The 14,883-nt window shown below is 45.9% G+C and overlaps 1 protein-coding gene across 1 annotated transcript in view; it reads left to right on the plus strand.

Moving 5' to 3' along the window:
* TMC7 (transmembrane channel like 7) overlaps window positions 1-14,883 on the plus strand; it is a 69,642-nt gene that overhangs the window by 36,271 nt on the left and 18,488 nt on the right. The window contains exons 6-9 of the mRNA XM_007986732.3: window positions 3,269-3,414; window positions 8,717-8,864; window positions 10,727-10,900; window positions 13,735-13,892. Of these exons, the coding sequence (XP_007984923.1) occupies window positions 3,269-3,414; window positions 8,717-8,864; window positions 10,727-10,900; window positions 13,735-13,892 (626 nt within the window). The remainder of the gene's footprint in view (window positions 1-3,268; window positions 3,415-8,716; window positions 8,865-10,726; window positions 10,901-13,734; window positions 13,893-14,883) is intronic.

The following is a 14,883-nucleotide window of genomic DNA, read 5'->3' on the forward strand; positions in this document are numbered from 1 at the left end:
CCCAAGTAGCTGGGGTTACAGGCGCCCGCCACCACACCCAGCTAATTTTTCTATTTTTAGTAGAGACGGAATTTCACCATGTTGGCCAGGTTGGTCTCGATCCCATGACTTCAAGTGATCTGCCCACCTCGGCCTCTGAAAGTGCTGGGATTACAGGTGTGAGCCGCCGCACCTGACTTTTTGTTTCTTTTTTTAGACAGAGTCTCACTCTGTCACCCAGGCTGAAGTGCAGTGGTGCAATCTTGGCTCACTGCAACCTCCGCCTCCTGGTTTCAAGCAATTCTTGTGCCTCAGCCTCCCGAGTAGCTGGGAATACAGGGGTGCGCAATGACGCCTGGTTAAATTTTGTTTTTAGTAGAGACGGGGTTTCATCATGTTGGCCAGGCAGGTCTCGAATCTGTGACCTCAAGTGATCTGCCTGCCTCAGCCTCCGAAAGTGCTGAGATTACAGGTGTGAGCCACTGTGCCGCAGTTAGAACCACTAACTCTTGAGCACTTGAAATATGTCTAGTGTGGCTGGGAAACTGAATTTTAATGTAATGTGATTGTTAATAATCTGAATGTAAATAGGCACAAGTGAAAGAGGGTCAGAGAGATCAAACAGGGGCTCATTTTTCTTGAAAACAATTGAACCAAGCTCATTATCAAATCAGAAAACATTTTCCAGGCCCAGCAGACCTTTGCCCTGTAATCGTTACATTGTCTTGAGGGAGAGGTTGGTGATAACCCTGATATCAGCCCTTGGCAGCACACACAGGTTTCTTCTGGTTGGACACGTTTTTTTTTTTTGTTTTGTTTTGTTTTTTTTGAGACGGAGTCTTGCTCTGTCACCCAGGCTGGAGTGCAGTGGCCGGATCTCAGCTCACTGCAAGCTCCACCTCCCAGGTTCACGCCATTCTCCTGCCTCAGCCTCCCGAGTAGCTGGGACTACAGGCACCCGCCATGTCGCCCGGCTAGTTTTTTGTATTTTTTAGTAGAGACGGGGTTTCACCGTGTTAGCCAGGATGGTCTCGATCTCCTGACCTCGTGATCCGCCCGTCTTGGCCTCCCAAAGTGCTGGGATTACAGGCTTGAGCCACCGCGCCCGACCTGGACACATTTTTATGGCCTTTGGGAGAGTTGAAAGGAGAATGGAGTCTTCTGCTTCTACTTTTTCTTTTCCGGTTAACAAATGACTTCATTACCCAAATAATATAAGAATGCACGGTTGTCTTGTATAATTTTAAAATACAGATATGCACAATTGTATAACGTAAATATGCTCAGCTTCAATAAATTTAAGAACACACACACACACACACACACACAGAATGCACGGTTATCATGAAAAATACAGAATTTATAGAGTAAAAAAGTGAAAATATCCCTCCCCGGAGGTCACTGAACATTTAACCCCATGGTTTACAGCCTACTTGACTGTTGACCTTTCTCTGTGCACTTATGTGGTCTTGCTTGATATTTCATAATATGGATTTTTAGTGATCTAGCCCAATCCCTGTATGGACATTCAGATTTCCTCTCATTTCCTTCCTTTGTAAACAATGCCGTAGGCAACCACTATGTACTACCTACCTACAATGTTTCTGCTATATCTGTTCTCTCCTTCACTCTCCTGGAGTTTTCCTGCCATCCAAGGAGGTATTTGAGGCGTTCAGTCATTCCTACCATAAGAAGTCAGGCAGCAGGGTGCAGTGGCTCAAAACCTGTAATCTCAGTACTTTGGGAGGCTGAGGCTGGAGGACCGTTTGAGCCCAGGAGTTGGAGACCAGCCTGGGCAACATGGCGAGACCATATCTCTACCTTTTTATTTTAAAAAAAGAAGGAGAAGAAGTCAGAGTTTTCTGAGCCACCAGGCCTTACTGTTCTTCTTCTTCAAAGTTGTTTTGGCTCTTCTTCTGGGTGCGTTGCGATTCCATATGAATTTTAGGATCAGCTTGTCAGTTTCTGTACGAAGCCAGCTAGGATGCTAAGAAGGATAATGTTGAATTGGTAAATCAATTTCAGGAATTTGGCCATAGATCTTCTGATCCATAAACATGCGATATTTTCCGTTTCTTTATGGCTTCTTTAATTATTATTATTTTGTTTTTGAGACAGAGTCTCGCTCTCTTGCCCAGGCTGAAATGCAGTGGCATGATCTCGGCTTACCACAACCTCCACCTCCCAGGTTCAAGTGATTCTCCTGCCTCAGCCTCCCAAGTAGCTGGGACTACAGGCACATGCCACCATGCCTGGCTAATTTTTGTATTTTTAGTGGGGACGGGGTTTCACTATGTTGGCCAGGCTGGTCTCGAACTCCTGACCTCGTGATCCACCTGCCTTGGCCTACCAAGGTTCTGGGATTACAGGCATGAGCCACCGTGCCCGGCCAAGATTTGCACTTCTTTAGTTAAATTTAGTCCTAATGTTTTATTCTTTTTGATGCTATGGCATATGGAATTTTATTGTTAATTTCAGTTTTGGCTTGTTATATGTGCTTTTTTTCTTTCAGAGACAAGCTTTTGCTCTATTATCCAGTGCAATAGCACAATCACGGCTTACTCCAGCCTCCCAAGCAGCTGGGACCATAGCCATGCACCTCTATGCCTAGTTAATTAAAAAAAAAAAAACAATTTTTGTAGAAATAGCGGTCTCTCTATCTTGTCCAGCCTTCTCTCAAACTCCTGGGCTCAAGTAATCCTCCTGCCTCAGCCTTCCAAGGTTCTGGGATTACAGGTGTGAGCTACCATGCCTGGCCATCTGTGCATTTTTTTCTTTTTCTTTTTCTTTTTTTTGAGATGGATCTCACTCTGTCACCCAGGCTGGAGTGCAGTGGTGTGATCTCAGCTCCCTGCAACCTCTGCCTCCCAAGTTCAAGTGATTCTCCTGCCTCAGCCTCCCGAGTAGCTGGGATGACAGGCGCGCAACACCAAGCCCGGCTAATTTTTTTTGCATTTTTAGTAGAGACGGGGGTTTCTCCATGTTGGCCAGGCTGGTCTCGAACTCCCAACCTCAGGTGATCTGCCCGTCTCGGCCTCCCAAAGGGCTGGGATTACAGGTGTGAGCCACCTTGCTTGGCCCACCTGTGCATTTTTAATGCCAGGATTTTATCAGTGCTTTATTTCCCAAATACTGAGTACTCCCTGTGCCTCTGGGGCTGTTCCAGTCTCTGGGGATACAGAGAGGAAAGGGGACACTGGAACTTGTGTTCCTTGAGGCAGGGACTACTCTTCTGGTTGCCCCACAGTGAGCTGACCAGTCTAACCTCATGCTCTTGGCTTCGTTTCAGGGTTTCCTGGAGGAGACTAGCCTCTTTTACGGACATTACACCATTGATGGGGTGAAATTTCAGAACTTCACCTATGATCTGCCCCTGGCGTATTTGATAAGCACAATCGCCTACCTGGCCCTGAGCCTTCTTTGGATAGTGAAAAGGTAAAGTCTGTCCTTGTATTGTCTCTGAATTACCCTTGATGGCTGGAGGCTGTTGGAGATACGGGAGCCCTGGGGGCCATTGCCTAAAGGATGAACGGAGTCCAGTGGTGGGTTTTGTGGGGAAGGGTTTGTGAGTACATTGGCAGCTGAAAAGACCTGGGAGAAGTAGAAGTCAGGATTTGGGATGGAGTAGCAGACTGAGGTTCTTTTTTTTTTTTTTTCAGACAGTCTTTCTCTGTCACCCAGACTGGAGTGCAGTGGTGCAATCTTGGCTCACTGCAACCTCCACCTCCTGGTTTCACTTCTCGTGCCTCAGCCTCCTGGGTAGCTAGTATTATAGGAACGTGCCACTACGCCTAGCTAATTTTTGTATTTTTGGTAGGGTTTCACTATGTTGGCCAGTCTGGTCTTGAACTCCTGACTTCAGGTGATCCGCCCACCCTGGCCTCCCAAAATTCTGGGATTATAGGTGTGACCCACGGTGCCTGGCCTGGGGTTCTCCACTCAATCACTACTGAACACATCTGGCACTCCCACCCCACTGCACACACACCCTTTCCTTTGCTTTGGTGTGTATGTTAACAAGGTGTCTACTGGGTTGTAAGTAGCAGAAACCTAGCTCTGATGGTTACTGAGTGGCTCACAGATCCAAGGAAGGGAGGAAACTCAAATTACAGGAAGGACAAAGATGGAGCCATGGCTTAGGAACAACATCCAAAGCAAGAATCCCTCGTCTTCAATTCTTTGGTGTAGTGGTGGCTTTCTTAAGTGGTGGGAAATAGGGAATCTTATAGTTTGCATCAGCCTTGACCTCCTGGGTCACAGGTGCAGAAATCCTTAGAAGAGACTTGTTGTTTCTGCTTCATTCAGGTTTCCAGCCCTGACCCTTCCACCGTGGCCATGGGGAGCAGTGTGTCTGCCATGAGCCCCTGGAGGTTCAAGTGCTCAGCACTGCACTCCTTCAGCTGTGGCCAGGGGCTAGGGTCCCATGACAACATGGCTTTTCCTGTGGGAGACAAGTGCTTTAGGGAGAGAGAGCAATTCCCAAGAGAAGAGAAGAGTATTAATTCCCTTAACAAACAACCGGTACAAAAGGTACAATGACCCAAACACAATAGAAATTTTATTTCTTTTTTATTAACTGGGCATGGTGGCACACACCTGTAGTCCCAGCTACTTGGGAGGTGGAGACATGAGAATTACTTGAACCTGGGAGGCGAGGTTGCAGTGAGCCAAGATCGTGCCACTGCACTCCAGCCTGGGCGACAGAGAAAGACTGTCTCAAAAACAAACAAACAAGACAAAAACAAAACCCGTATTTCTCTTTTACATGACAGTTCTGGGTAGGGGCACAGGTTAGTGTGGTAGAATTCTTCTTATAGTATTCTAGGACTAAAGTTGACCAAAGTTCAGCCATCTTCAGCATGTGGCTTGGAAGGTCCCTCAGAGGAACGGGAAAGGAAAAGGAATGGAGGAGAACCATGCAGAGGGTATTTATAGGCCAGACCCGGAAGTGGTGTCCATCACTCACATCCCATTGGCTACAGCTTAGTCACATGACTATAACCAACTGCAAGGGAGGCCAGGAAACATTGTTCCTGGCTGGGCAGCCATTACCCAGCAGTGATACTGTACTGTAGAAGGTGAACCACAAATTTTTGGTGGACAACTTGCCATCTCTGCCCCAGGGGAGTTTCTTCGCAGACAGTATCACGGATGGACCTCTTTATTGCCCACTTGATTGTCCCTGTGAGGGCATACACAGTGTCAGAAGCCGTGGAGCTGTGAAGCCCCTTATCACAGGTGCAGAACAGACCAGGGTGCTGTGGAAGGATTTGGCCCTCCATAAGGACCAGGAGTCACCGCTGCAAAGAAAACTCCAATGCCCAACCTGGCACTTGTATCCTGAGTCAGAATCTATGAGATGAATGTGAACTAGTGAGCGTCCATCCCCCACCCAAATGTACTATGTACAAATGAGAAGAAGCCTCAGGCTGCTTTTGAGGGGCAAAGAGATGCTTGGTAAAGAAACATTGGTTGATTGGGGTTCCGTGATTGTGCCAGGGGAGATCCAAGTTTTATGGACCTACAGGCTAGACAATTTGGAAGTGCCATCTTTAAGACAAAGAGTATGAAAATATGTTTTGTAAATGATAAAAACAACAACAACAACAACAACCAAATAAGACCATAGGAACACACTGCTAGAATCTTCCAAAGCCTTGGAAGGGTCCCTGAAGAATGGATAAGGTTTTTTGTTTTTGTTTTTGTTTTTCAAGACGGAGTCTTGCTCTGTCACCTAGGCTGGAGTGCAGTGGCATGATCCTGGCTCACCGCAACCTCTGCCTTCCGGGTTCAAGCAATTCTTCTGCCTCAGCCTCCTGAGTAGCTGAGATTAGAGGCACACTCCACCACGACTGACTAATTTTTGCATTTTTAGTAAAGATGGGGTTTCACCATGTTGGCCAGGCTGGTCATGAACTCCTGACCTCGTGATCCACCCACCTCAGCCTCCCAAAGTGCTGGGATTACAGGTGTGAGCCACCATGGCGGGCCGAATGAATAAGGTTTGTTAGTTGTACAGCAAATCCACCTATGAATCTTGTTCAAGTTCAAGACCTTGATTGCTTTCTGGGGAAGGCCATGGAGGGAGGGCTGGGTGTGATGTAATGGGAGAAAGCCCTGCTGTGGCCCAGGAAGTGGATGTGCCACAGAGTGACAAAGAGTATGGACTTTGTAGGCCAGAGACCATGACTAGAATGTCAGTTCACCTCTTTGAGCCTCATTTTCTTCATCTGTGAAATGTGCATACCTGGAAGGGTTGTTGGGAGGATTAACATAAGCTAGGCAGGTGAATGAACACCTTAGCACTGTGCCTAGCACCTTATAGACATTTATTGAATTAAAATTATCATCATCATCATCATCATTATCAACAAAGTAACACCAGTTCTGCCACCTAACTCTCTGGATATAGGGAAATAATTTTCCTTCCTCTGGATCTTAGTTTTCTCATCTGTAAAATGTAGGTCTGGGTCAGGCATGGTGGCTCACACCTGTAATCCTAGCACTTTGGGAGTGCAAGGTGGGCGGATTGCTTGAGCCCAGGAGTTCAAGACCAACTCTGGGTAACATGGCAAAACCCTATTTCTACAAAAAATACAAATAATAGCTAGGTGTGGTAGTGCATGCTTGTAGTTTGAGCTATGTGAGAGGCTGAGGTGGGAGGATCAGCTGAACTTGGGGAGGTTAAGGCTGCCGAGAGCCATGATCAGACCACTGCACTCCACCCTGGGTGACAGAGTAAGACTCCCATCTCAGAAAATAAAAAATAAAATGTAGGTCTGGTCTAAATCAGAGGCTTGCAACTGGGATGGGTCACCATAAGCTTTATACCATGGTGTATTTCTGGAGCCCACATGAGACTTGCCGAATTGAAAATATCAGGTAAGTAACCATTTGGGAGCTGGATTTGGGGGAAAGTACTCCATGTGGTTCTGACATAAATTCTTTGCTGTAATCCTTTGGCAGAATGACTGATCATAACAATTCCTTCCATTTCTATTGTCTTTATGCCTCACTGGCAAATCCTAAAAATAACCTGTTTCGTCTACAAAGGACTGTGTATGGCATCTGGTGTTTTATATCCAGTGCCAGGCGTATTTTTCCCATGAAAGCATTCGAATGAATAAAAATATGCAACAATTGTATCTGACCTAAACAGGTGCTCACTAAATAATTAATATACTATTTAAGTCATTTATTCATTGCTTTATCCATCAGTTGCATGTTAACCAAAGTATATAGTCCATGCATTATGGATAGAAAGTTGGCAAGATAGCCAGGGGACCTGCTCTCAGGGAATTTAAAATTTAGTTAGAGTAAGGAGTTACAAGCAGTAAACAGATGAATAAGATAATTGCAGGTTAGTATCACTGCTGTGAATTAAATAAAAGGGACTGAGCTGGGCGTGGTGGCTCATGCCTGTAAGCCCAGCACTTTGGGAGGCCGAGGCAGTCGGATCACCTGAGGTCAGGAGATCGCGACCAGCCTGGCCAACCTGTTGAAACCCTGTCTCTACTAAAAATACAGACAATTAGCTGGGCGCGGTGGCAGGCGCCTGTAATCCCAACTACTCGGAATGCTCAGGCAGGAGAATCGCTTGAACCTGTGAGGCGGAGGTTGCAGTGAGCCGAGACTGCGCCACTGCACTCCAGCCTGGGTGACAGAGTGAGACTCTGTCTCAAAAATAAGTAAGTAAATAAATGAATACATAAAAAGGACTGGCTTCAAGTGGGGGTTACAGCCTTAGATGGGGAGGTGAGGGATTACAAAGGGGTTATTTGAGCCCAAACCTGAAGGATGAGAAGGAGACCAGCCATAGGGAGGGTGAGAGGAGCACCATCCCTGGAGATGGTAGTGGGAATTTCCCAGAGGCAGGAACAGGAATTTGTGTATTTATAGAAAAGAGAGAAAGCAAGTATAGTTACATGGGAGGAGAGGCGACGGCACAGCTGGATCACATAGGGATCTCTCAGGTGTATTAAGGAGTTTGGATTTTAAAAGAAAATGAATCGTTCTACCAAAAAGACATACGCACTCGTATATTCATCACAGTGCTATTCGCAATAGCAAAGAAATGGAATCCACCAAGGTGCCCATCAGCGGAGGACTGGATAAAGAAAATGTGGTACATAAACACCATGGAATACTACACAGCCATAAAAAAGAATGAAATCATGTCCTTTGCAGCAACATGGTTGCAGCTAGACGCCATTATCCAAAGCAAATTAATGCAGGAACAGAAAACCAAATACCGCATGTTCTCACTTATTAGTGGAAGCTAAACATTGGGTACTTATGGACATAAAGATGGCAGCAAAAGAAACTGAGGACTCCTAGAGTGGAGAGGGAGATAGGGAGGCAGGGATTGAAGAACTGTTGGATATTATGCTCAGTACCTGGATGATGGGATGGATCATTTCTACCCCAAATCTCAGCATCATGCAGTATTACCAAGGTTACAAACCTGCACATATACTCCTGAATCTAAAATAAAAGTTGGGGGAAAAAGTATGGATTTTATTCTAGCTGTGATTGAAGCAATTAGATGGGTAAAAGGATCAACAATGAGATACCTTGTCAGCTGCCACATATATTTAGAATGGCCCCAAACTTGACCATGTCACAATGGGCTGAAAATGCAGCTATGTCTCACTTTTTAAGTTTCAGACACAGCCATTTCAGGGGACTCTCTTTTGCTGTTGTTTCTATAAGAAGGATGATTGTGTTTTGGGGTCAGGTCGGTGGAAGGATTCAAAATCAACCTGATTCGGAGTGAGGAGCACTTTCAGAGTTACTGTAACAAGATCTTTGCCGGCTGGGACTTCTGCATCACTAACCGCAGCATGGCGGATCTGAAGCACAGCAGCTTGCGGTACGAGCTCCGAGTGAGTGCTCCTGGGTTTTCCCGTGGTGGGGTCCTCACCAGCAAGGTCCTGCCTTTGGAGCCTGAGTTTTCAGCTTGCAGAGGATCAAGGGTGGGGGACAGGTTGTCCCTGGTGCTTAGCAAGTTACCCCTCTATAGCTTTCAAGAATTTTTCACAGCAAACATGTCACTGGGGTTGATTACCCTAGACCTGAACAGGAGCACTGGCGAACTGGGACTGGGAAGTGGGGGTGGGGACACAGTGGCTGGAAGGAGGTGATGTCTTTCCCCACTCCCTGCTACTTTACACTGTTATTTTTCCACGTGAGGAGGAGCTGTCATAAACACTGCTTACACCAGGAGAAATGGGAGTAAGGAAGGAATGTTATGACCATAGTGTGGGATGGAGAGTATATGAAAAAGTACAGACCGGGCGCGGTGGCTCATGCCTGTAATCCCAGCACTTTGGGAGGCCGAGGCAGGCAGATCATGAGGTCAGGAGATCGAGACCATCCTGGCTAACATGGTGAAACCCCATCTCTACTAAAAATACAAAAAATTAGCCAGGCATGGTGGCACATGCCTGTAGTCTCAGCTACTCGGGAGTCTGAGGCAGGAGAATTGCTTGAACCCGGGAGGTGGAGATTGCAGTGAGCCGAGATTGCACCACTGCATTCCAGCCTGGGTGACAGAGCAAGACTCTGTCTCAAAAAAAAAAAAAAAAAAAAAAAAAAAAGTACATAAGAGTTTCCAAATGAATAAGGAGAGAAAGGAGTAAAGAATAGCATGTTAATAAACCCATCAAAGCAAAGGAGGGGACAAATAAATCAAAAGCATAATAAAATGGAAGGAATCAAATCAAATCTATTATTTCTTACACTAAATACAAACAGATTAAATTCTCCTAATAAAAGCAGAGACTACTAGATTGTGTAAAAGAAAAAATAACAACACCTCACCTGTATGCTGTTTGAAGAAATGATACATACTATATTTAAGTAATATCATGAATAGTTTATAGTTCTGTTTTCACATTTATTGCAAAGCCCAATTGCAGTCTTAAATAGGTTCTACCTTTACTTAGGCCTTTAGTAGACATAAAAAATAGTTGGGCTAGGCCAGGCACAGAGGTTCATGCCTGTAATATAGCACTTTGGGAGGCTGAGGCAGGTCAGGGTCAGGAGATTGAGACCATCCTGGCCAATATGGTGAAACCCCGTCTCTACTAAAATTACAAAAATTAGCTGGGCATGGTGGTGCATGCCTGTAATCCTAGCTACTTGGGAAGCTGAGGCAGGAGAATGACTTGAACCAGGGAGTCAGAAGTTGCAGTGAGCCGAGATTGGACCACTGCACTCCAGCCTGGCAACAGAGCGAGACTCCATCTCAAAAAAAGGAAAAAAAGTAGTTAGGCTAAGTCTAGGATGGTATCTTGTGGGAGATGAATATTTAAAAGAAGTTTTTGTTGTTGTTGTTGTTGTTGTTTTTTGTTTTTTCCTGAGATAGCATTTCTCTCTGTCACCCAGGCTGGAGTATAGTGACATGATCATACATCACTGCAGACTTGAACTCCCAGGCTCAAGCAATCTTCCACATCAGCCTCCCGAGTAGCGGGGTCTACAGGCACTCATCACCACATCCAGCTAAATCTTCTGGGTTTTCTTGTAGAGATAGAGTCCCCCTATGTTGCCAGGGTTGGTCTTGAACTCCTGGGCTCAAGTGATCCTCCTACCTTGGCCTCCCACAGTGCTAGGGTTACAGGAGTGAGCCACCATGCCTGGCTAGAACTCTTAAAGATGGATGGGGAGAGAATGATGAATCCGTTTCTATCCCTGAGTATCCCTTCATCCCACTGCTCGCAAATGAATTTTCTTTTATCTTCAGGCAGATCTGGAGGAAGAAAGAATACGGCAGAAAATAGCAGAAAGGACCTCAGAAGAAACAATACGCATTTACTCTTTGAGACTGTTTTTGAACTGTATTGTTCTGGCTGTTTTAGGGGCATGCTTTTATGCAATATATGTAGCAACTGTCTTCTCTCAAGAGCACATGAAAAAGGTAAGTTAACTTGAACTCTGGCTGGACATTATGCCTAGTGCACTGAAAACCTGTGAGGTAGATATCATCATCATTTCTGTTTTACATATGGAGATACAAGTTTGGCTGATATGATCAAGACCTGAAAATCAGAGTGATCGGTTTCCGCTTTTTTTTTTGAGACGGAGTTTTGCTCTTGTTGCCCAGGCTGGAGCACAATGGCGTTGTCTTGGCTCACTGCAGCCTCCGTCTCCCAGGTTCAAACAATTCTCCTGCCTCAGCCTCCTTAGTAGCTGGGATTACAGGCATGTGCCACCATGCCCAGCTAATTTTGTGTTTTTATTAGAGATGGGATTTCTCCATGTTGATCGGGCTGGTCTTGAGCTTCCGACCTCAGGTGATCTGCCCTCCTCCGCCTCCCAAAGTGCTGGGATTACAGATGTGAGCCACTGTACCCTGCCCAGTTTTCACTTTTAAGAGAATTTTTTTTGTTTTTGTTGTTGAGACAGAGTCTCACTCTGTCGCTCCGGCTGAAGTGTGGTGGTGTGATCTCAGCTCACTGTAACCTCCACCTCCCAGGTTCAAGTGATTCTCGTGCCTCAGCCTCCCTAGTAGCTGGCATTACAGGGATACGCCACCACACCCAGCTAATTTTTATATTTTTAGCAGAGACGGGGTTTCACCATGTTGGCCAGGCTGGTCTCGATCTCCTGACCTCAAGAGATCCACCCACCTTGGCCTCCCAAAGTGCTGGGATTGCAGGTGTGAGCCACCGCACCTGGCTTTAGAGAAATTTTTTTTTTTTTTTTTTTTTTTTTGAGACGGAGTCTCGCTCTGTCGCCCAGGCTGGAGTGCAGTGGCCAGATCTCAGCTCACTGCAAGCTCCGCCTCCCGGGTTCATGCCATTCTCCTGCCTCAGCTTCCCGAGTAGCTGGGACTACAGGCACCCGCCACCTCGCCCGGCTAGTTTTTTGTATTTTTTAGTAGAGACGGGATTTCACCGTGTTAGCCGGGTGGTCTCGATGTCCTGACCTCGTGATCCGCCCATCTCGGCCTCCCAAAGTGCTGGGATTACAGGCTTGAGCCACTGCGCCTGGCCAAGAAATTTTTAAAAGCATCTAAAGTGTAGTGTTTGAGATCCTTACTACTCCTGGAATTTGCAATATGCAAAACTAGGCTGGACTAGGGTTTTATCCCTGACTGTTATTTATGAACTAAGGCCTTAGTTTACCTAAAATAGCAGTGGTTTTAAAAATCCAAGTTTGTCTAGTGGCTCTGCTTTATGAAATCAATCATCAGGGGTCCAGGTTCCATTCATCTTGTGGCTCTGCCCTCCCTAGGATATGGTTTTCTTTTCTTCTTTCTTTTTTTTTTTGAGACAGAGTCTCGTTCTGTCACCCAGACTGGAGTACAGTGGCGCAGTCTCGGCTCACTGCAACCTCACCTCCCGGGTTTAAGTAATTCTCCTGTCTCAGCCTCCCAAGTAGCTGCAATTATAGGCACCCACCACCACACCTGGCTAATTTTTGTATTTTTTGTAGAGACAGGGTTTCGCCAGGTTGGCCAGGCTGCTCTCGAACTTCTGACCTCAAGTGATCCACCTCCCTCAGCCTCCCAAAGTGCTGGGATTACAGGCATGAGCCATTGCGCCTGGCTGAGTATGGTCTTCTGTATGGTACAAGATAGCTCACCACCATGGCCACATTCTAGCCAAGGGGAAGGAGAAGAAGGGGCTAAGGAGGGCACATTCCTTCCTTTAAAGGGCATGACCTGGAGGTTACACTAAAAACTTCCACTCATATCCCCTTGGCCAGAACTTAGTCAAATGGTAGTACCTAGCTACAAGGGAGGCTAGGAAATTTACTTTTTATTGCAGATAGCTATATATTGTCTAAGTAGTCTGTTACTGTGAAAGCAGGGAATTGCTATTTCAATTTCAAATCAATCAATCCTACACCCTTGAAGATACTTTAAATTGCCCATTTATACAGAATTCATGAGTTGTCTTTTTTTTTTTTTTTTGAGACGGAGTCTTGCTCTGTCGCCCAGGCTGGAGTGCAGTGGCGCGATCTCGGCTCACTGCAAGCTCCGCCTCCCGGGTTCAAGCAATTCTCCTGCCTCAGCCTCTTGAGTAGCTGGGACTACAGGTGCCCACCACTACGTCCGGCTAATTTTTTACATTTTTCGTAGAGACGGGGTTTCACCGTGTTATCCAGGATGGTCTCGATCTCCTGACCTCGTGATCCATCCGCCTCGGCCTCCCAAAGTGCTGGGATTATAGGCGTGAGCCACCGCGCCCGGCCTCACGGGTCTTCTTATACAACCCCTTAATCAATCCAGTAGAGCTTGGTTTTCTTCCCGCACAGTACTAGATATCTCTTTTTGAACATCTGAAGAAGGAGATGGCGGCTGGGCGCGGTGGCTCATGCCTGTAATCCTAGCACTTTGGGAGGCCAAAGCAGGTAGATCACCTGAGGTCAGGAGTTTGAGACCAGCCTGACCAACATGGTGAAACCCTGACTTTACTAAAAATACAAGAATTAGCCTGGCGTGGTGGCAGGTGCCTGTAGTCCCAGCTACTCGGGAGGCTGAGGCAGGAGAATCGCTTGAACCCGGGAGACGGAGGTTGCAGTGAGCGGAGATCATGTCCCTGCACTCCAGCTTGGGCGACAAAGGGAGACTCCATCTCAAAAAAAAAAAAAAAAAGGAACGAGATGACTTACATTTACAGGCCATGTTGAATGACAAATATGTTTCATTTGCCAACACCCATAGTTGAGTTCTTTTCTGTTGTATCTATTTGTGGTGTAACTTCCTTATATACTCCTGACTAATAAGTTTTGTTATCCTTCTAGGAAATCGACAAGATGGTTTTTGGAGAGAACCTCTTGATATTGTATCTACCATCTATTGTGATCACGCTGGCCAATTTTATCACCCCAATGATCTTTGCCAAGATCATCCGCTATGAGGATTATTCCCCAGGCTTTGAGATCCGGCTGACAATCCTTAGGTAACGCCTGACATGAAGATGGCAGGCATGTCAAGCCAATCACCACTTGCCCTCTCTTGCCCATGGCAGACATCGCTAATCAATTGTGGTGCATTTTCCTGCTGAGCCAAGAGTCCTCCTCAACCTTCAGACAGCCCCCATGAATGAATCAGAATTTGTACATATGGTGAAATGTCTTTGATTTGAGAGTCTACTCCTTGATATTATGTTTTTGGTTCATATAATAGCACAGGGCATAGGCTGGGACCCTAAGAGCAGGGGTTACTCTAAAACTGTCAGAAATGACAGCTATAAGGCAGAGTCCAGGGAGTTAACACAAATGAGTGGAGAAGACCAGGTGGGACTGTGCAGGACTTGAGAGTTCTCTTTCTGTTTCTCACATGCCTTAGATAGCATTTGCATGTTATATAAAACATTTTTTATTTTGAAAAAAAATTTTTTTTTTTTTGAGATAGGGTCTCACTCTGTCCCCCAGGCTGAAGTGCAGTGGGGGGACAGATCATAATTCACTACAGTCTCAAATCCTTGATCTCAAACAATCCTCCCACCTCAGCCTCCCACATAGCTGGGACCACAGACATGCACCACCATGCACAGCTAATTAAAAACAATTTTTTTTTTTTGTAGAGACAGGGTTTTGTTATGTTGCCCAGGCTGGTCTTGAATTCCTGGGCTTAAGTCACCCTCTTACCTCCACCTCCCAAATCCTGTGATTACAGGCAAGAGCCACCATGCCTGGTCTCAAAGTTTTCAAACAGAATGCATAGTGTACTGATTCCCATATGCCTTTCACTTACATTTCAGTTATTCCCAACATTTTGCTAATCTTATTTCCATCCATTCCCCGTTTCTTTGCTGGATTATTTTAAGCAAATCTCAGGCAACATGCCATTTCATCTGTAAACACTTCATTATACCTTTTTTTTGTTTTGTTTTTTGAGACGGAGTCTTGCCCTTTTGCTCAGGCTGGTGTGCAGTGGTGTGATCTCGG

This window comes from Chlorocebus sabaeus, chromosome 5, assembly GCF_047675955.1.
Source record: "Chlorocebus sabaeus isolate Y175 chromosome 5, mChlSab1.0.hap1, whole genome shotgun sequence".
NCBI lineage: Eukaryota > Metazoa > Chordata > Mammalia > Primates > Cercopithecidae > Chlorocebus > Chlorocebus sabaeus.